The sequence below is a fragment of the Salvelinus fontinalis genome, chromosome 1 (assembly GCF_029448725.1).
Source record: "Salvelinus fontinalis isolate EN_2023a chromosome 1, ASM2944872v1, whole genome shotgun sequence".
NCBI lineage: Eukaryota > Metazoa > Chordata > Actinopteri > Salmoniformes > Salmonidae > Salvelinus > Salvelinus fontinalis.
The window spans coordinates 98,264,925-98,285,361 of NC_074665.1; the positions used below are offsets into that span (position 1 = coordinate 98,264,925).

Genomic DNA, 20,437 nt, shown 5'->3' on the forward strand with positions numbered 1-20,437 from the left:
CTCTGTGTGTGTCTCCCTCTCTCTGTGTCTCCCTCTCTGTCTCTCCCTCTCGGTCTCTCTCTCTCTGTGTGTGTCTCTCTCTGTGTGTGTCTCTCTCTGTGTGTGTCTCTCTCTGTGTGTCTTGACGGCTGTTGATGTTGGTAACAGGTGCGTCTGCTGATGGTGAGCCGCATGGCGAAGCCGGAGGAGGTGTTGGTGGTGGAGAACGACCAGGGAGAGGTGGTACGAGAGTTCATGAAGGATACAGACTCCATCAACCTCTACAAGAACATGAGAGAGACACTGGGTACGTCACGTGTGTGTGTGTGGTGGGGTGACGCTTGATGAGTGCAGGAAGCAGATACAGTAGGTGGAATAGTGTGTGTGTGACTTTCTACATTTAGACTGATTGTCAGTTTCCTTTGTGGACATCACATCACTGTACAGCACCACTACATGTTCAATAAGGACCATAGTCTATTGACTTGATCTACATCACTGTACAGCACCACTACATGTTCAATAAGGACCATAGTCTATTGACTTGATCTACATCACTGTACAGCACCACTACATGTTCAATAAGGACCATAGTCTATTGACTTGATCTACATCACTGTACAGCACCACTACATGTTCAATAAGGACCATAGTCTATTGACTTGATCTACATCACTGTACAGCACCACTACATGTTCAATAAGGACCATAGTCTATTGACTTGATCTACATCACTGTACGGCACCACTACATGTTCAATAAGGACCATAGTCTATTGACTTGTTCTACATCACTGTACAGCACCACTACATGTTCAATAAGGACCATAGTCTATTGACTTGATCTACATCACTGTACAGCACCACTACAGGTTCAATAAGGACCATAGTCTATTGACTTGATCTACATCACTGTACAGCACCACTACATGTTCAATAAGGACCATAGTCTATTGACTTGATCTACATCACTGTACAGCACCACTACATGTTCAATAAGGACCATAGTATATTGACTTGATCTACATCACTGTACAGCACCACTACATGTTCAATAAGGACCATAGTATATTGACTTGATCTACATCACTGTACAGCACCACTACATGTTCAATAAGGACCATAGTCTATTGACTTGATCTACATCACTGTACAGCACCACTACATGTTCAATAAGGACCATAGTCTATTGACTTGATCTACATCACTGTACAGCACCACTACATGTTCAATAAGGACCATAGTCTATTGACTTGTTCTACATCACTGTACAGCACCACTACATGTTCAATAAGGACCATAGTCTATTGACTTGATCTACATCACTGTACAGCACCACTACATGTTCAATAAGGACCAGTCTATTGACTTGATCTACATCACTGTACAGCACCACTACATGTTCAATAAGGACCATAGTCTATTGACTTGATCTACATCACTGTACGGCACCACTACATGTTCAATAAGGACCATAGTCTATTGACTTGTTCTACATCACTGTACAGCACCACTACATGTTCAATAAGGACCATAGTCTATTGACTTGATCTACATCACTGTACAGCACCACTACATGTTCAATAAGGACCATAGTCTATTGACTTGATCTACATCACTGTACAGCACCACTACATGTTCAATAAGGACCATAGTCTATTGACTTGATCTACACTCTAAACTCTGTAATCGTCTCCTCTCTCTGTCTCGCTCGCTCTGTCTTGCTCGCTCTCTGTCTCTCTCGCTCTGTCTCTGTCTCTCTCTCTGTCTCTCTCTCGCTCTGTCTTTCGCTGTCTCTATCTGTCTCTCTCTCTGTCTGTTCGTCTGTCTCTCTCTCTCTCTCGCTCTGTCTTTCGCTGTCTCTGTCTGTCTCTTTCTCTGTCTGTTCGTCTGTCTCTCTCTTTCTCTCTCTCTCTGTCTCTCTCTGTTTGTCTCTTTCTCTCTGTCTCTCTCTCTCTGTCTCTCTCTGTTTGTCTCTCTCTGTTTGTCTCTCTCTGTTTGTCTCTCTCTGTTTGTCTCTCTGTCTGTTCGTCTGTCTCTCTCTCTCTCTCTCTCTGTCTCTCTCTGTTTGTCTCTCTAGTGTACCTGACCCATCTGGACTATGCAGACACGGAGCGTATAATGACTGAGAAGCTTCATAACCAGGTGAACGGTACAGAGTGGTCCTGGAAGAACCTCAACACACTGTGCTGGGCTATAGGGTCCATCAGTGGAGCCATGCACGAAGAGGATGAGAAGAGGTTCCTGGTCACCGTCATCAAGGTACGGAGGCCACCTAGGGACAAGTATAGCGGTATAACGGAGAGATTAAAATGGGATTCATGTAGAGGGTTGATGACCAGAAGGCTTCAGGAGAATGTTGAGCAGAATCTTTCTCTTCAGGAGAATGTTGAGCAGAATCTTTCTCTCTAGGAGAATGTTGAGCAGAATCTTTCTCTTCAGGAGAATGTTGAGCAGAATCTTTCTCTCTAGGAGAATGTTGAGCAGAATCTTTCTCTTTAGGAGAATGTTGAGCAGAATCTTTCTCTTCAGGAGAATGTTGAGCAGAATCTTTCTCTCTAGGAGAATGTTGAGCAGAATCTTTCTCTCTAGGAGAATGTTGAGCAGAATCTTTCTCTTTAGGAGAATGTTGAGCAGAATCTTTCTCTTCAGGAGAATGTTGAGCAGAATCTTTCTCTTCAGGAGAATGTTGAGCAGAATCTTTCTCTTCAGGAGAATGTTGAGCAGAATCTTTCTCTTCAGGAGAATGTTGAGCAGAATCTTTCTCTTCAGGAGAATGTTGAGCAGAATCTTTCTCTTTAGGAGAATGTTGAGCAGAATCTTTCTCTTCAGGAGAATGTTGAGCAGAATCTTTCTCTTCAGGAGAATGTTGAGCAGAATCTTTCTCTTCAGGAGAATGTTGAGCAGAATCTTTCTCTTTAGGAGAATGTTGAGCAGAATCCTTCTCTTTAGGAGAATGTTGAGCAGAATCTTTCTCTCTAGGAGAATGTTGAGCAGAATATTTCTCTTTAGGAGAATGTTGAGCAGAATATTTCTCTTTAGGAGAATGTTGAGCAGAATCTTTCTCTCTAGGAGAATGTTGAGCAGAATCTTTTTCTTCAGGGGAATGTTGAGCAGAAGCTCTCTCTCTAGGAGAATGTTGAGCAGAATCTTTCTCTTTAGGAGAATGTTGAGCAGCATCTTTCTCTTCAGGAGAATGTTGAGCAGAATCTTTCTCTTCAGGAGAATGTTGGGCAGAATCTTTCTCTTTAGGAGAATGTTGAGCAAAATCTTTCTCTTCAGGAGAATGTTGAGCAGAATCTTTCTCTTCAGGAGAATGTTGAGCAGAATCTTTCTCTTCAGGAGAATGTTGAGCAGAATATTTCTCTTTAGGAGAATGTTGAGCAGAAGCTCTCTCTCTAGGAGAATGTTGAGCAGAATCTTTCTCTTCAGGAGAATGTTGGGCAGAATCTTTCTCTTTAGGAGAATGTTGAGCAAAATCTTTCTCTTCAGGAAAATGTTGAGCAGAATCTTTCTCTTCAGGAGAATGTTGAGCAGAATATTTCTCTTTAGGAGAATGTTGAGCAGAATCTTTCTCTTCAGGAGAATGTTGAGCAGAATATTTCTCTTCAGGAGAATGTTGAGCAGAATCTTTCTCTTCAGGAGAATGTTGAGCAGAATCTTTCTCTTCAGGAGAATGTTGAGCAGAATCTTTCTCTTCAGGAGAATGTTGAGCAGAATCTTTCTCTTCAGGAGAATGTTGAGCAGAATCTTTCTCTTTAGGAGAATGTTGAGCAAAATCTTTCTCTTTAGGAGAATGTTGAGCAGAATCTTTCTCTAGGAGAATGTTGAGCAGAATCTTTCTCTTCAGGAAAATGTTGAGCAGAATCTTTCTCTTCAGGAGAATGTTGAGCAGAATCTTTCTCTTTAGGAGAATGTTGAGCAGAATCTTTCTCTTCAGGAGAATGTTGAGCAGAATCTTTCTCTTTAGGAGAATGTTGAGCAGAATCTTTCTCTTCAGGAGAATGTTGAGCAGAATCTTTCTCTTCAGGAGAATGTTGAGCAGAATCTTTCTCTTCAGGAGAATGTTGAGCAGAATCTTTCTCTTTAGGAGAATGTTGGGCAGAATCTTTCTCTTTAGGAGAAGGATAATAATGGGAGTTTGTTTGGTGGATGTTTAGTTGAGCTGATGGACATTGTGACAGAGGTGCAGGAGGGAAAGATGTGGGGGGTTAAACAGTGCTGCCTCTCTGGACACACTGGGCCTCAAGGATGAACACATCGCTCATCTATTGTCCAAAGGCTCTCTGTTATCCATCTGTCTAACTGAGTTGGGATTCTGTGTGTGTGTGTGTGTGTGTGTGTGTGTGTGTGTGTGTGTGTGTGTGTGTGTGTGTGTGTGTGTGTGTGTGTGTGTGTGTGTGTGTGTGTGTGTGTGTGTGTGTGTGTGTAGGATCTGCTGGGTCTGTGTGAACAGAAGAGGGGGAAGGACAATAAGGCCATCATTGCCTCCAATATCATGTACATCGTGGGCCAGTATCCTCGCTTCCTCAGAGCCCACTGGAAGTTCCTCAAGACCGTCGTCAATAAACTCTTTGAGTTCATGCACGGTGAGAGAACTAACTCTGTCTGTGTGACTGGTGTACAGAGGTGAGAGAACTAACTCTGTCTGTGTGACTGGTGTACGGAGGTGAGAGAACTAACTCTGTCTGTGTGACTGGTGTACGGAGGTGAGAGAACTAACTCTGTCTGTGTGACTGGTGTACAGAGGTGAGAGAACTAACTCTGTCTGTGTGACTGGTGTACAGAGGTGAGATGTGTGTGTTTTCCAGCCTGATGTGTGTGTTTCCCCCCCCCCCTCCCTCCCTCCCCCCCTCAGAGACCCATGATGGGGTACAGGATATGGCGTGTGACACTTTCATCAAGATCGCCCAGAAGTGTCGTCGCCATTTTGTCCAGGTGCAGGTGGGCGAGGTGATGCCCTTCATCGACGAGATCCTCAACAACATCAACACCATCATCTGTGACCTGCAGCCACAACAGGTAACACACACACACACACACACACACACACACACACACACACACACACACACACACACACACACACACACACACGTGCGACGAGATCCTCAACAACATCATCATGATCTGTAACCACAACAGATAGGTCAGCCTCAGGCCCTAGAAATGCACTGACTAGAGAGGACTATAACTGTCATTCACTCAACCAAAACTGAAAGGTGTGTATTAGGACATGTTGAAACAGGTTCAAACACATACCAAGCTGTAGAAATAGATTGAGTAGAGAGGACTCTGTCATGTCTACTGAAAACCGCTGGGATTCAGAACATATGAACATTTCCAGTCTAACCAATAAAACCCAGGTTGTCTTTCACTGTTTCTTGTGTCTGTGTTCATTATTACTAACTCTGACAAAAGTTACAACTCTTGACCATCCCTCAGTGGTTAATGTTATGTTAGTGTATACGTTCCAAGCTGTAGAAACACACTGACTAGATGGGACTTGATCTCTATGTCTCCTGAGAAGCATCACGCTGACTCAAAGCAGAATCTAGTATTTGTGTATCTATATCTGTCTACTGAGAAGCATCACGCTGACTCAGAGCAGAATCTAGTATTTGTGTATCTATATCTGTCTACTGAGAAGCATCACGCTGACTCAGAGCAGAATCTAGTATTTGTGTATCTATCTCTGTCTACTGAGAAGCATCACGCTGACTCAGAGCAGAATCTAGTATTTGTGTATCTATATCTGTCTACTGAGAAGCATCACGCTGACTCAGGGCAGAATCTAGTATTTGTGTATCTATATCTGTCTACTGAGAAGCATGCCGCTGACTCAGAGCAGAATCTAGTATTTGTGTATCTATATGCTCTGTCACATGTATGTGTGTGTTGTGTCTCCTGTGTGTGTTGTGCAGGTCCATACGTTCTACGAGGCCGTGGGGTATATGATCGGAGCCCAGACAGACCAGGCAGTACAAGAGCATATCATAGAGAAATACATGTTACTACCTAACCAGGTGTGGGACAGCATCATTCAACAGGCCACCAAGGTAATAATGAATCTGGTCACTCCTGTAATAATGAATCTGGCCACTCCTGTAATAATGAATCTAGTCACTCCTGTAATAATGAATCTAGTCACTCCTGTAATAATGAATCTGGTCACTCCTGTAATAATGAATCTGGTCACTCCTGTAATAATGAATCTAGTCACTCCTGTAATAACAAATCTGGTCACTCCTGTAATAATGAATCTAGTCACTCCTGTAATAATGAATCTATTCACTCCTGTAATAATGAATCTAGTCACTCCTGTAATAATGAATCTAGTCACTCCTGTAATAATGAATCTAGTCACTCCTGTAATAATGAATCTAGTCACTCCTGTAATAATGAATCTAGTCACTCCTGTAATAATGAATCTAGTCACTCCTGTAATAATGAATCTAGTCACTCCTGTAATAATGAATCTGGTCACTCCTGTAATAATGAATCTGGTCACTCCTGTAATAATGAATCTAGTCACTCCTGTAATAACAAATCTGGTCACTCCTGTAATAATGAATCTAGTCACTCCTGTAATAATGAATCTAGTCATTCCTGTAATAATGAATCTAGTCACTCCTGTAATAATGAATCTAGTCACTCCTGTAATAATGAATCGAGTCACTCCTGTAATAATGAATCTATTCACTCCTGTAATAATGAATCTAGTCACTCCTGTAATAATGAATCTGGTCACTCCTGTAATAATGAATCTAGTCACTCCTGTAATAATGAATCTAGTCATTCCTGTAATAATGAATCTAGTCACTCCTGTAATAATGAATCTAGTCACTCCTGTAATAATGAATCGAGTCACTCCTGTAATAATGAATCTATTCACTCCTGTAATAATGAATCTAGTCACTCCTGTAATAATGAATCTATTCACTCCTGTGATCATTCATTTCACACTTCTTTCATATTTTACATGTTTTGTAAATAAGCTAAAATCCCCCCAGTGAGAATGTGACTGGATAGGACAGTGAGTAAGACAGGATGGAGGGAGAGAGTTGTCCTGAAGAGCAGTGTGTCTGATTGAAACCCATGTCAGGACTGTTATGTACATGTGTTCAGCTGCTGGAGAACCCCAGGTCACAGAAAGACCTGTAGTAGCGACCCCTTTCCTGCAGTCAAAGACCTGTAGTAGCTACTCCTTTCCTGTAGTCAAATACCTGTAGTAGCGACCCCTTTCCTGCAGTCAAAGACCTGTAGTAGCTACTCCTTTCCTGTAGTCAAAGACCTGTAGTAGCGACCCCTTTCCTGGAGTCAAAGACCTGTAGTAGCTACTCCTTTCCTGTAGTCAAAGACCTGTAGTAGCTACTCCTTTCCTGTAGTCAAATACCTGTAGTAGCGACCCCTTTCCTGTAGTCAAAGACCTGTAGTAGCTACTCCTTTCCTGTAGTCAAAGACCTGTAGTAGCTACTCCTTTCCTGCAGTCAAAGACCTGTAGTAGCGACCCCTTTCCTGCAGTCAAAGACCTGTAGTAGCTACTCCTTTCCTGTAGTCAAAGACCTGTAGTAGCGACTCCTTTCCTGTAGTCAAAGACCTGTAGTAGCTACTCCTTTCCTGTAGTCAAAGACCTGTAGTAGCTACCCCTTTCCTGCAGTCAAATACCTGTAGTAGCTACTCCTTTCCTGTAGTCAAAGACCTGTAGTAGCGGCCCCTTTCCTGTAGTCAAAGACCTGTAGTAGCTACCCCTTTCCTGTAGTCAAAGACCTGTAGTAGCTACTCCTTTCCTGTAGTCAAAGACCTGTAGTAGCTACTCCTTTCCTGTAGTCAAAGACCTGTAGTAGCTACTCCTTTCCTGTAGTCAAAGACCTGTAGTAGCTACTCCTTTCCTGTAGTCAAAGACCTGTAGTAGCTACTCCTTTCCTACAGTCAAAGACCTGTAGTAGCTACTCCTTTCCTGTAGTCAAATCACCTAGTGGCCTCATGGCTGGTATGTTATTCATATTTTTCATAATTTCCTAATTAATAAGTTGTATAAATAAAATAAACTTTTTTATTTTTTTTTATTTTTTTTTATTTTTTTTTATTTTTATTTTTTTTAATTTTATCCCCTTTTCTCCCCAATTTTTCGTGGTATCCAATCGCTAGTAATTACTATCTTGTCTCATCGCTACAACTCCCGTACGGGCTCGGGAGAGACGAAGGTCGAAAGCCATGCGTCCTCCGAAGCACAACCCAACCTAGCCGCACTGCTTCTTTAACACAGCGCGCCTCCAACCCGGAAGCCAGCCGCACCAATGTGTCGGAGGAAACACCGTGTACCTGTCCCCCTTGGCTAGCGCGCACTGCGCCCGGCCCGCCACAGGAGTCGCTGGAGCGCGATGAGACAAGGATATCCCTACCGGCCAAACCCACCCTAACCCGGACGACGCTAGCCCAATTGTGCGTCGCCCCACGGACCTCCCGGTCGCGGCCGGCTGCGACAGAGCCTGGGCGCGAACCCAGAGACTCTGGTGGCGCAGTTAGCACTGCGATGCAGTGCTCTAGACCACTGCGCCACCCGGGAGGCCAATAAACTTTTTTTAAAACTGAAAATCTGGTGTTTCTATGTCAAACAGTTTTGTTATATTTCAGTCTTCTCTGACCCTGATTTAGTTTAACTTAATCCATTCATGTTTCAGTCTGATCAATAACACTGATCAAGTCACCCACACACCTGGTAACCTGAATATACCAAATCTCTTTTCTCTCTGATGATGTCCAGCTGTCTTTATGGACTATTTGTCCAGGACACAGATAAAGTTTAATCCTGAACTATAAAAAGTATTCTCCATTGAGGTTATTGATTGTAAATGATTGTTTTGTTCTTTGCAGAGCCTAGGAGGAAGAGTAGCTGTTGCAGCTTATTAAACTCAATATAATCAGAATGAATAAACAAGTTCATCATATCTGTTTCTTCTCTAGTCAACCCCTTTATCATTGTCATGTTTTAACTCCATCCATTCACGTTTCAGTCTGATGATCACTAAAGTACCCTTCTCTTAAATCTTTACCCAGTACAGCCAGAAGAGCACTGGCCACCCCTCAGAGCCTGGTTCCTCTCTAGGTTTCTTCCTAGGTTCCTGCTTTCCAGGGAGTTTATCCTACACACTGTGCTTCTACATCTGCATTGCTTGCCGTTTGGGGTTTTATGCTGGGTTTCTGTACAGCACTTTATGACATCTGCTGATGTGAAAAGGGCTTCATAAATGACATGTGATTGATTGACTCCCCTCTGTTAGAACGTGGACATTCTGAAGGACCCAGAGACGGTGAAGCAGCTAGGCAGCATCCTGAAGACCAACGTCCGGGCCTGTAAGGCCGTGGGACACCCCTTCGTTATCCAGTTAGGACGCATTTATCTGGACATGCTCAACGTCTACAAGTGCCTCAGCGAAAACATCTCCGCAGCCATCCAGACCAACGGTCAGTGGGGGGATGTTTGGGGGCTGGGCTGGGGGATGGGCTGGGCTGGGGGCTGTGTGTGTCCTTTCCTCATGTGTCTCTTCTCTTGGTGGTGTGTCCTCTCCTCATGCGTCTCTTCTCTTGGTGGTGTGTCCTCTCCTCATGCGTCTCTTCTCTTGGTGGTGTGTCCTCTCCTCATGCGTCTCTTCTCTTGGTGGTGTGTCCTTTCCTCATGCGTCTGTTCTCTTGGTGGTGTGTCCTCTCCTCATGTGTCTCTTCTCTTGGTGGTGTGTCCTCTCCTCATGCATCTGTTCTCTTGGTGGTGTGTCCTCTCCTCATGCGTCTCTTCTCTTGGTGGTGTGTCCTCTCCTCATGCGTCTCTTCTCTTGGTGGTGTGTCCTTTCCTCATGCGTCTCTTCTCTTGGTGGTGTGTCCTTTCCTCATGCGTCTCTTCTCTTGGTGGTGTGTCCTCTCCTCATGCGTCTCTTCTCTTGGTGGTGTGTCCTCTCCTCATGTGTCTCTTCTCTTGGTGGTGTGTCCTCTCCTCATGCGTCTCTTCTCTTGGTGGTGTGTCCTTTCCTCATGTGTCTCTTCTCTTGGTGGTGTGTCCTCTCCTCATGCATCTGTTCTCTTGGTGGTGTGTCCTTTCCTCATGCGTCTCTTCTCTTGGCGCTGTGCGTTTCAGGAGAGATGGTGACGAAACAGCCCCTGATCAGAAGTATGAGGACGGTGAAAAGAGAGACGCTCAAACTCATCTCGGGCTGGGTTAGCAGATCCAGCGATCCACAGATGGTGAGATACAGATATATACACATCTGACAGGAAGATATTGGTACTACATGTATCAGATATATACACATCTCACAGGAAGATATTGGTACTACATGTATCAGATATATACACATCTCACAGGAAGATATTGGTACTACTTGTATCAGATATATACACATCTCACAGGAAGATATTGGTACTACTTGTATCAGATATATACACATCTCACAGGAAGATATTTTTTTTATTTTTTTTATTTTACCAGGTAAGTTGACTGAGAACACGTTCTCATTTGCAGCAACGACCTGGGGAATAGTTACAGGGGAGAGGAGGGGGATGAATGAGCCAATTGTAAAGTGGGGATTATTAGGTGACCATGATGGTTTGAGGGCCAGATTGGGAATTTAGCCAGGACACCGGGGTTAACACCCCTACTCTTACGATAAGTGCCATGGGATCTTTAATGACCTCAGAGAGTCAGGACACCCGTTTAACGTCCCATCCGAAAGACGGCACCCTACACAGGGCAGTGTCCCCAATCACTGCCCTGGGGCATTGGGATATTTTTTTTTTTTTAGACCAGAGGAAAGAGTGCCTCCTACTGGCCCTCCAACACCACTTCCAGCAGCATCTGGTCTCCCATCCAGGGCCTGACCAGGACCAACCCTGCTTAGCTTCAGAAGCAAGCCAGTAGTGGTATGCAGGGTGGTATGCTGCTGGCTATATTGGTACTACATGTATCAGATATATACACATCTCACAGGAAGATATTGGTACTACATATATCAGATATATACACATCTCACAGGAAGATATTAGGTACTACATGTGTCAGAATATATACACATCTGACAGGAAGATATTGGTACTACATGTATCAGATATATACACATCTGACAGGAAGATATTAGGTACTACATGTATCAGATATATACACATCTGACAGGAAGATATTGGTACTACATGTATCAGATATATACACATCTCACAGGAAGATATTGGTACTACATGTATCAGATATATACACATCTGACAGGAAGATATTAGGTACTACATGTATCAGATATATACACATCTGACAGGAAGATATTAGGTACTACATGTATCAGATATATACACACCTGACAGGAAGATATTAGGTACTACTTGTATCAGAATATATTGTTACTACATACAGTTGAAGTTGGAAGTTTACATTCACTTAGGTTGGAGTCCTTAAAACTCGGTTTTCAACCATTCCACAAATTTCTTGCTAACAAACTATAGTTTTGGCAAGTCGTTTGGGACATCTACTTTGTGCATGACACAAGTAATTTTTCCAACAATTGTTTACAGACAGATTATTTAACTTATAACTCACTGTATCACAATTCCAGTGGGTCAGAAGTTTACATAAATACACTAAGTTGACTGTGCCTTTAAACAGCTTGGAAAATTCCAGAAAATTATGTCATGGCTTTAGAAGCTTCTGATATGCTTATTGACATAATTTGAGTCAATTGGGGGTGTACCTGTGGATGTCTTTCAAGGCCTACCTTCAAACTCAGTGCCTATTTGCTTGACATTATGGGAAAATCAAAAGAAATCAGCCAAGACCTCCACAAATCTGGTTCATCCTTGGAAGCAATTTCCAAATGCCTGAAGGTACCACGTTTATCTGTACAAACAATAGTACGCAAGTATAAACACCATTGGACCACCCAGCTGAAACAGGTACAAAAGTATCTATATCCACAGTAAAACGAGTCCTATATCGACATAACCTGAAAAGCCACTCAGCAAGGAAGAAGCCACTGCTCCAAAACCGCCATAAAAAAGCCGGACTACGGTTTGCAACTGCACATGGGGACAAAGATCGTACTTTTTGGAGAAATGTCCTCTGGTCTAATGAAACAAAAATAGAACTGTTTGGCCATAATGACCATCGTTATGTTTGAAGGGAAACGGGGGAGGCTTGCAAGCCGAAGAACACTGTGGTGAAATCCTGCACGGAGCCTTCACCGTGCGCTGCCACTTTAAGAGCGCATCAGCAGTCAGGAAGGAGGAGATAAAGACAGCTTTGGGGAGGAGCTCTAGGGTGGCGCGACAGTTTGATTGTGTGTGCTATGCTGCAGAAGTTTTGTTTGTTTTCATCGCGTGTAGATTATAAAGTATTTAACTCAATCATCGGTGTGACCGCTCTAGGTCGTGGTTGTTATCGTTTGGGACCGCGCCGGTTATGGATCGCATGGATTAGTAGCAAGTAGAAGTTTTAACATACAAGTCAACAAACCATCGGACGGTCAGACAGTACACCGGCACGCCTGAAGACCACAGCTAAGATCTCTCCTGTTCTCTTTCTCTCTTTCTCTTCCCTCCATCGTTCCAGTGCTTTACCCTGCAACAGACTCTCTATTTTTCAGATGCACTTCCCATTGAAGTTCATTAGAGCTGGACTATTATTGCCCTGCCAGAAGTATTTGGGTGGACATTTTAGTTAAAAGGGAGGTTGCTTGCAAGTTGTGTATTGTTATTTGAACTGTATTGAGGGGGGGGTGTACTAATGACCTGTGGCCGAGAAGATTGTGGACATTTTTAAGTCCTTTGTTGTGTCTATGAACACCCCCCCACATTCATACCCTCTGCACTCCTCCACTGGAAGATAATACATATTACTGCAAATCCTCTGTTGATGACTGGGTTCTTTCTTGTATGAAGTTGCTGTTCAATTGCTCTGCCATTATTATGATTGTATGAGGTATTCTTGGTGGGGTTACCCCTGTGCTGTGATGTGGGTTTTATAGGGTGTGTATTCTCTCTTCTCTCCACTGGCTATCTGGTAAACAGGCTACACTCTAGGCAGTCTCTTCTGCTGATGTGTGTGGGTCTGGTAGTGGTACTCTCTCTATTCTACTATTTTCCTTTCGGCATGGTTGATACCTGCCTGGCGCCCGAACAAAATCTTTATCTTTACCACTCTATAATAAATACCGCTACAACACAAACGTGAATACAACCGTGAAGCATGGTGGTGACAACACCATCCCAACCGAGAAGCATGGTGGTGACAACACCATCCCAACCGTGAAGCACGGTGGTGACCGCTACAACACAACCGTGAATACAACCGTGAAGCATGGTGGTGACAACACCATCCCAACCGTGAAGCATGGTGGTGACAACATCATCCCAACCGTGAAGCATGGTGGTGACAACATCATCCCAACCGTGAAGCATGGTGGTGACAACACCATCTCAACCGTGAAGCATGGTGGTGACAACACTATCCCAACCGTGAAGCACGGTGGTGACAACACCATCCCAACCGTGAAGCACGGTGGTGACAACACCATCCCAACTGTGAAGCATGGTGGTGACAACACCATCCCAACCGAGAAGCATGGTGGTGACAACACCATCCCAACCATGAAGCACGGTGGTGACCGCTACAACACAACCGTGAATACAACCGTGAAGCATGGTGGTGACAACATCATCCCAACCGTGAAGCATGGTGGTGACAACATCATCCCAACCGTGAAGCATGGTGTTGACAACACCATCCCAACCGTGGAGCATGGTGGTGACAACATCATCCCAACCGTGAAGCACGGTGGTGACAACACCATCCCAACCGTGAAGCATGGTGGTGGCAGCATCATGTTGTGGGGGTGCTTTGCTGCAGGAGGGACTGGTGCACTTCACAAAATAGATGGCATCATAAGGGAGGAAAATTATGGGGATATATTGAAGCAACATCTCAAGACATCAGTCAGGAAGTTAAAGCTTGGTCACAAATGGGTCTTTCAAATGTACAATGACCCCAAACATACTTCCAAAGTTGTGGCAAAAGCACAACAAAGTCAAGGTATTGGAGTAGCCATCACAAAGCCCTTACCTCAATCCTATAGAAAATGTGTGGGCAGAACTGAAAAAGTGTGTGCGAGCAAGGAGGTCTACAAACCTGACTCGGTTACACCAGCTCTGTCAGGAGGAATGGGCCAAAATTTGCCCAACTTATTGTGGGAAGCTTGTGGAAGGATACCCGAAACGTTTGACCCAAGTTAAACAATTTAAAGGCAATGCTACCAAATACTAATTGAGTGTATGTAAACTTCTGACCCACTGGGAATGTGATGAAAGAAATTAAAGCTGAAATATTTCACATTCTTAAAATAAAGTGGTGATCCTAACTGACCTAAGACAGGGAATTTTTACTAGGATTAAATGTCAGGAATTGTAATTAAAAAAAACTGAGTTTAAATGTATTTGGCCAAGGTGTATGTAAACTTCCGACGTAAACTGTATATCAGGATATATTGTTACTACATGTATCAGGATATATTGGGGTGGCAGGTAGCCTAGTGGTTAGAGCATTGGACTAGTAACCAAAAGGTTCCAAGTTTGAATCCCCCAGCTGACGAGGTAGAAATCTGTTCTTCTGTCCCTGAACAAGGCAGTTAACCCACTGTTCCTAGGCCGTCATTGTCAATAAGAATTTGTTCTTAACTGACTTGCCTAGTTAAATAAAGGTTAAAGAAAATATATATATATTGTTATTACATGTATCAGGATATATTGTTACTAGGATATATTGTTACTACATGTATCAGGATATATTTTTACTACATGTAATCAGGATATATTGTTACTAGGATATATTGTTACTACATGTATCAGGATATATTGTTACTACATGTATCAGGATACATTGTTACTAGGATATATTGTTACTACATGTATCAGGATATATTGTTACTACATGTATCAGGATATATTGTTACTACATGTAATCAGGATATATTGTTACTACATGTAATCAGGATATATTGTTACTACATGTAATCAGGATATATTGTTACTACATGTATCCCAATGAAAGACAGCGGAGGTGTTTCAATTAAAAACTACATGACAAAAACAAGACTTATACAACCTTGACTGTCCAACCTGACTGTTTAAAGCAGTACTTGTCAGTCCTGTGTGTACTCCAGGAATGGATTGGGAAACTCTCACCTTAAGAGTTTGAAAGACAACCGTGTTGGTCACTTAGTCCTTAGTAACAAACACACACACACTGACCTCAGTCCTGTCCTATAATAACCCGGTGAGAACATAACATTCCTCCCTCTGCCGTGTTGATCTGTCCGTTAATCCCGTCCTCTCTTCCCTTCCAGGTGGGGGAGAACTTTGTTCCGCCGCTGCTCGACGCCGTTCTCATCGACTACCAGCGCAACGTCCCCGCCGCCCGGGAGCCCGAGGTCCTCAGCACCATGGCAACCATCGTCAACAAGCTGGGCGGACACATCACCGGGGAGATCCCGCAGATCTTCGATGCCGTGTTCGAATGCACGCTCAACATGATCAATAAAGTAAGTATCAGCATTATTAATAGTGGCTATTGTTCTACACTTTCATCTTGAAAGTTTATCAAATGTACTCTTAACATGTTGAAGTCAGTATGGCTGTAAATCCATGACATAGTAGGCAAAATTTGTCAAAAGTACATTTTGTTGTCAAAAGTACAAACTAAAACTACCAAAACATTCCATGATGTGATTTATAAATAAATAATCTGGGCTCCTGAAAGGACTGATCTCAATAATATATAAACAACTTTTGTAAAGCTCATATTCTGAGCTAGCCATTAAAATAGTCAATTCTACAGATCTAATTGAATCTGAACAATGTTTTAACTGGAACAGAATATGGAAAAGTCTGACCTCTTGGCATCCCGTAATCTGAGGGTGTAGGAAGCCTGGGGAGGGAGGATGGGGACTGATAGGGGGGAATGGGGAGGGAGGATGGGGACTGAGGGGGGGAATGGGGAGGGAGGATGCGGGTGGGTGGATGGGGACTGAGGGGGGGGAATGGGGAGGGAGGATGGGGACTGAGGGGGGGGAATGGGGAGGGAGGATGCGGGTGGGTGGATGGGGACTGAGGGGGGGAATGGAGAGGGAGGATGTAGGTGGATGGGGACTGAGGGGGGGAATGGGGAGGGAGGATGGGGAATGGGGAGGGAGGATGGGGACTGAGGGGGGGAATGGGGAGGGACGATGGGGAATGGGGTGGGTGGATAGGGACTGAGGGGGGGGGGGTGGGGAGGGAGGATACGGGTGGGTGGATGGTGACTGAGGGGGGAATGGGGCGGGAAGATGCTGGTGGGTGGATGGTGACTGAGGGGGGAATGGGGAGGGAGGATGGGGACTGAGGGGGGGAATGGGGAGGGACGATGCGGGTGGGTGGATGGGGACTGAGGGGGGGGAATGGGGACTGAGGATGGGGACTGAGGGGGGAGAATGGGGAGGGAGGATGCGGGTGTGTGGATGGGGACTGAGGGGGGGGGAATGGGGAGGGAGGATGCGGGTGGGTAGATGGGGACTGAGGGGGGGAAATGGGGAGGGAGGATGGGGACTGAGGGGGGGGAATGGGGAGGGAGGATACGGGTGGGTGGATGGGGACTGAGGGGGGGAATGGAGAGGGAGGATGTAGGTGGATGGGGACTGAGGGGGGGAATGGGGAGGGAGGATGGGGACTGAGGGGGGGAATGGGGAGGGAGGATGGGGACTGAGGGGGGGAATGGGGAGGGAGGCTGCGGGTGGGTAGATGGGGACTGAGGGGGGGGGGGGATGGGGAGGGAGGATGCGGGTGGGTGGATGGGGACTGAGGGGGGGAATGGGGAGGGAGGATGGGGAATGGGGGGGGACGATGCGGGTGGGTGGATGGGGGCTGAGGGGGGGGGGATGGGGAGGGAGGATGCGGGTGGGTGGATGGGGACTGAGGGGGGGAATGGGGAGGGAGGATGCGGGTGGGTGGATGGGGACTGAGGGGGGGGAATGGGGAGGGAGGATACGGGTGGGTGGATGGGGACTGAGGGGGGGAATGGAGAGGGAGGATGTAGGTGGATGGGGACTGAGGGGGGGAATGGGGAGGGAGGATGGGGACTGAGGGGGGGGAATGGGGAGGGAGGATGGGGACTGAGGGGGGGGAATGGGGAGGGAGGATGGGGACTGAGGGGGGGAATGGGGAGGGAGGCTGCGGGTGGGTAGATGGGGACTGAGGGGGGGAATGGGGAGGGAGGATGGGGAATGGGGGGGGACGATGCGGGTGGGTGGATGGGGACTGAGGGGGGGGAATGGGGAGGGAGGATGCGGGTGGGTAGATGGGGACTGAGAGGGGGGAATGGGGAGGGAGGATGCGGGTGGATGGATGGGGACTGAGGGGGGGGGATGGGGAGGGAGGATGGGGAATGGGGGGGGACGATGCGGGTGGGTGGATGGGGGCTGAGTGGGGGGAATGGGGAGGGAGGATGCGGGTGGGTGGATGGGGACTGAGGGGGGGGAATGGGGAGGGAGGATGCGGGTGGATGGGGACTGAGGGGGGGAATGGGGAGGGAGGATGCGGGTGGGTGGATGGGGACTGAGGGGGGGGATGGGGAGGGAGGATGGATGGGGACTGAGGGGGGGAATGGGGAGGGAGGATGGGGAATGGGGGGGACGATGCGGGTGGGTGGATGGGGGCTGAGGGGGGGGAATGGGGAGGGAGGATGCGGGTGGGTGGATGGGGACTGAGGGGATGGAATGGGGAGGGAGGATGCGGGTGGATGGGGGGGAATGGGGAGGGAGGATGCGGGTGGGTGGGGACTGAGGGGGGGAATGCTTTGGGTTATCTTTGTATGCATTGATTTGATTGTTTTTGTACCTGTAACCAACAAAATAAGTCAATTTTAAAGAGGTAGTTCACTGAGACCCCCATTTCCATACTGACTGTAGGGGGTCACTCTCCATGGAGTGTTCCATTTCCATACTGACTGTAGGGGGTCACTCCATGGAGTGTTCCATTTCCATACTGACTGTAGGGGGTCACTCTCCATGGAGTGTTCCATTTCCATACTGACTGTAGGGGGTCACTCTCCATGGAGTGTTCCATGTCCATACTGACTGTAGGGGGGGTCACTCTCCATGAAGTGTTCCATGTCCATACTGACTGTAGGGGGGTCACTCTCCATGGAGTGTTCCATTTCCATACTGACTGTAGGGGGGTCACTCTCCATGGAGTGTTAGTGGTGTGTGTCACACATTTTACAGCTGTTGTTCTACCAATACCAAGGACAACCTATCTTTTTAGTGCCTACAACTGTTGTCGGTTGGTTCTCATCAATATGGCCCGTCTCTCTCCCTGCAGGACTTTGAGGAGTACCCGGAACACAGGACTCATTTCTTCTACCTGCTGCAGGCGGTCAACTCCCACTGTTTCCCAGCCTTCCTGGCCATCCCTCCGGCCCAGTTCAAACTGGTGCTGGACTCCATCATCTGGGCCTTCAAACACACCATGAGGAACGTGGCCGACACAGGTGAGGCTCGAACACACACACACACACACACACACACACACACACACACACACACACACACACACACACACACACACACACACACACACACACACACACACACACACACACACACACACACACACCATGAGGAACGTGGCCGACACAGGTGAGGCTCGAACACACACACACACACACACATTCACACACACACACACACACACACACACACACACACACACACACACACACCATGAGGAACGAGGCCGACACAGGTGAGGCTCGAACACACACACACACACACACACACACACACACACACACACACACACAGGTGCTTTCCTTTACGAATGACAGCACATGAATGAAATCATCCACATGTATGGATCACATATTTACTAATGCTGCAGAAATCTTCTTTAAAGCAGCAGTATCCAAATCCATCGGATGTAGTGATCACAATATAATAGTCATATCTAGGAAAGCCAAAGTTCCAAAGCCTGGGCCTAATATAGTCTATAAGAGGTCATACAATAAGTTTTGTAGTGATTCTTATGTTGATGTAAAGGATATTTGCTGCTCTGTGGTGTGTAATGAGGAGCAACCAGACGCTGCACTTGACACATTTTATGAAACTACTTATTCCAGGTACTAATAAGCATGCACCCATTAAGAAAATGACTGTAAAAAACGTTTAAATCCCCTTGGATTGATTAATAAAAAAACTATTGTATGATTGAGAGGGATGAGGCAAAAAGAATGACAAATAAGTCTGGATGCACAACCGATTGGCAAAAGTACTGCAAATTGAGAAATAATGTGACTAAACTGAATTAAAAGATGAAGAAACTATACTAGGAAACAAAGATAAATTATATAAAGAATGATAGTAAAAAGCTTTGGAGCTCCTTCAATTACATTTGGGGCAAAAAGGCAAACTCAGCTCCATCATTCATTGAATCAGATGGCTCATTCATCACAAAACCCACTGATATTGCCAACTACTTTAATGATTTTTTTCATTGGCAAGATTAGCAAATTTAGTCATGACATGCCAGCAACAAACGCTGACACTACACATCCAAGTATAACTGACCAAATTATGAAAGACAAGAATTGTAATTTTTAATTCCGTAAAGTGAGTGTGGAAGAGGTGAACAAATGATTGTTGTCTATCAACATAATAGCGGACGATATTGGCACTCCTATTTTCCATATATTCAATCTCAGCCTACAAGAGAGTGTGTGCCTTCAGGCCTGGAGGGAAGCTAAATTCATTCTGCTAACCAAGATCAGTAAAGCCCCCATTACTGTCTCAAATTGACAACCAATCAGCCTGTTACCAACCCTTAGTAAACTTTTGGAAAAAATGGTGTTTGACCAGATACAATGCTATTTTACAGTGAACAAATTGACAACCTGACTTTCAGCGCTCTTATAGGGAAGGGCATCCAACATGCACGGCACTTACATAAATGACTGATGATTGGCTGAGATAAATTGATGATAAAAAGGTTGTGGGAGCTCTTTTGTTAGACTTCAGTGCATCTTTTGACATTATCGATCATAGTCTGGATAAACGTATGTGTTATGGCTTTACGCCCCCTGCTATTTTGTGGATAAAGAGTTACCTGTCTAACAGAACACAGATGATGTTCTTTAATGGAAGCCTCTCAAATATAATCCAGGTAGAATCAGGAATTCCCCAGGGCAGCTGTCTAGGCCCCTTTTTTTCAATTCTTACTAATAACCTTTGAGTAAAGCCAGTGTGTCTACGTATGTGGATGACTCAACACTATACACGTCAGCTACTACAGCGGGTGAAATCACTGCAACACTTAACAAAGAGCTGCAGTTAGTTTCAGAATGGGTGGCAAGGAATAAGTTAGCCCTAAATATTTACAAAACTAAAAGCATTGTATTTGGGTCA

The 20,437-nt window shown here is 45.4% G+C and overlaps 1 protein-coding gene across 5 annotated transcripts in view; it reads left to right on the forward strand.

Annotated features, from left to right (window-relative positions):
- LOC129864982 (exportin-1-like) overlaps nt 1-20,437 on the forward strand; it is a 74,334-nt gene that overhangs the window by 41,570 nt on the left and 12,327 nt on the right. For all 5 annotated transcript variants that reach the window (XM_055937350.1, XM_055937359.1, XM_055937368.1 and 2 more), the window contains exons 13-21: nt 148-286; nt 2,059-2,240; nt 4,411-4,567; nt 4,837-5,000; nt 5,903-6,037; nt 9,263-9,446; nt 10,111-10,217; nt 15,353-15,547; nt 18,360-18,528. In XM_055937350.1, the coding sequence (XP_055793325.1) occupies nt 148-286; nt 2,059-2,240; nt 4,411-4,567; nt 4,837-5,000; nt 5,903-6,037; nt 9,263-9,446; nt 10,111-10,217; nt 15,353-15,547; nt 18,360-18,528 (1,432 nt within the window). The remainder of the gene's footprint in view (nt 1-147; nt 287-2,058; nt 2,241-4,410; nt 4,568-4,836; nt 5,001-5,902; nt 6,038-9,262; nt 9,447-10,110; nt 10,218-15,352; nt 15,548-18,359; nt 18,529-20,437) is intronic.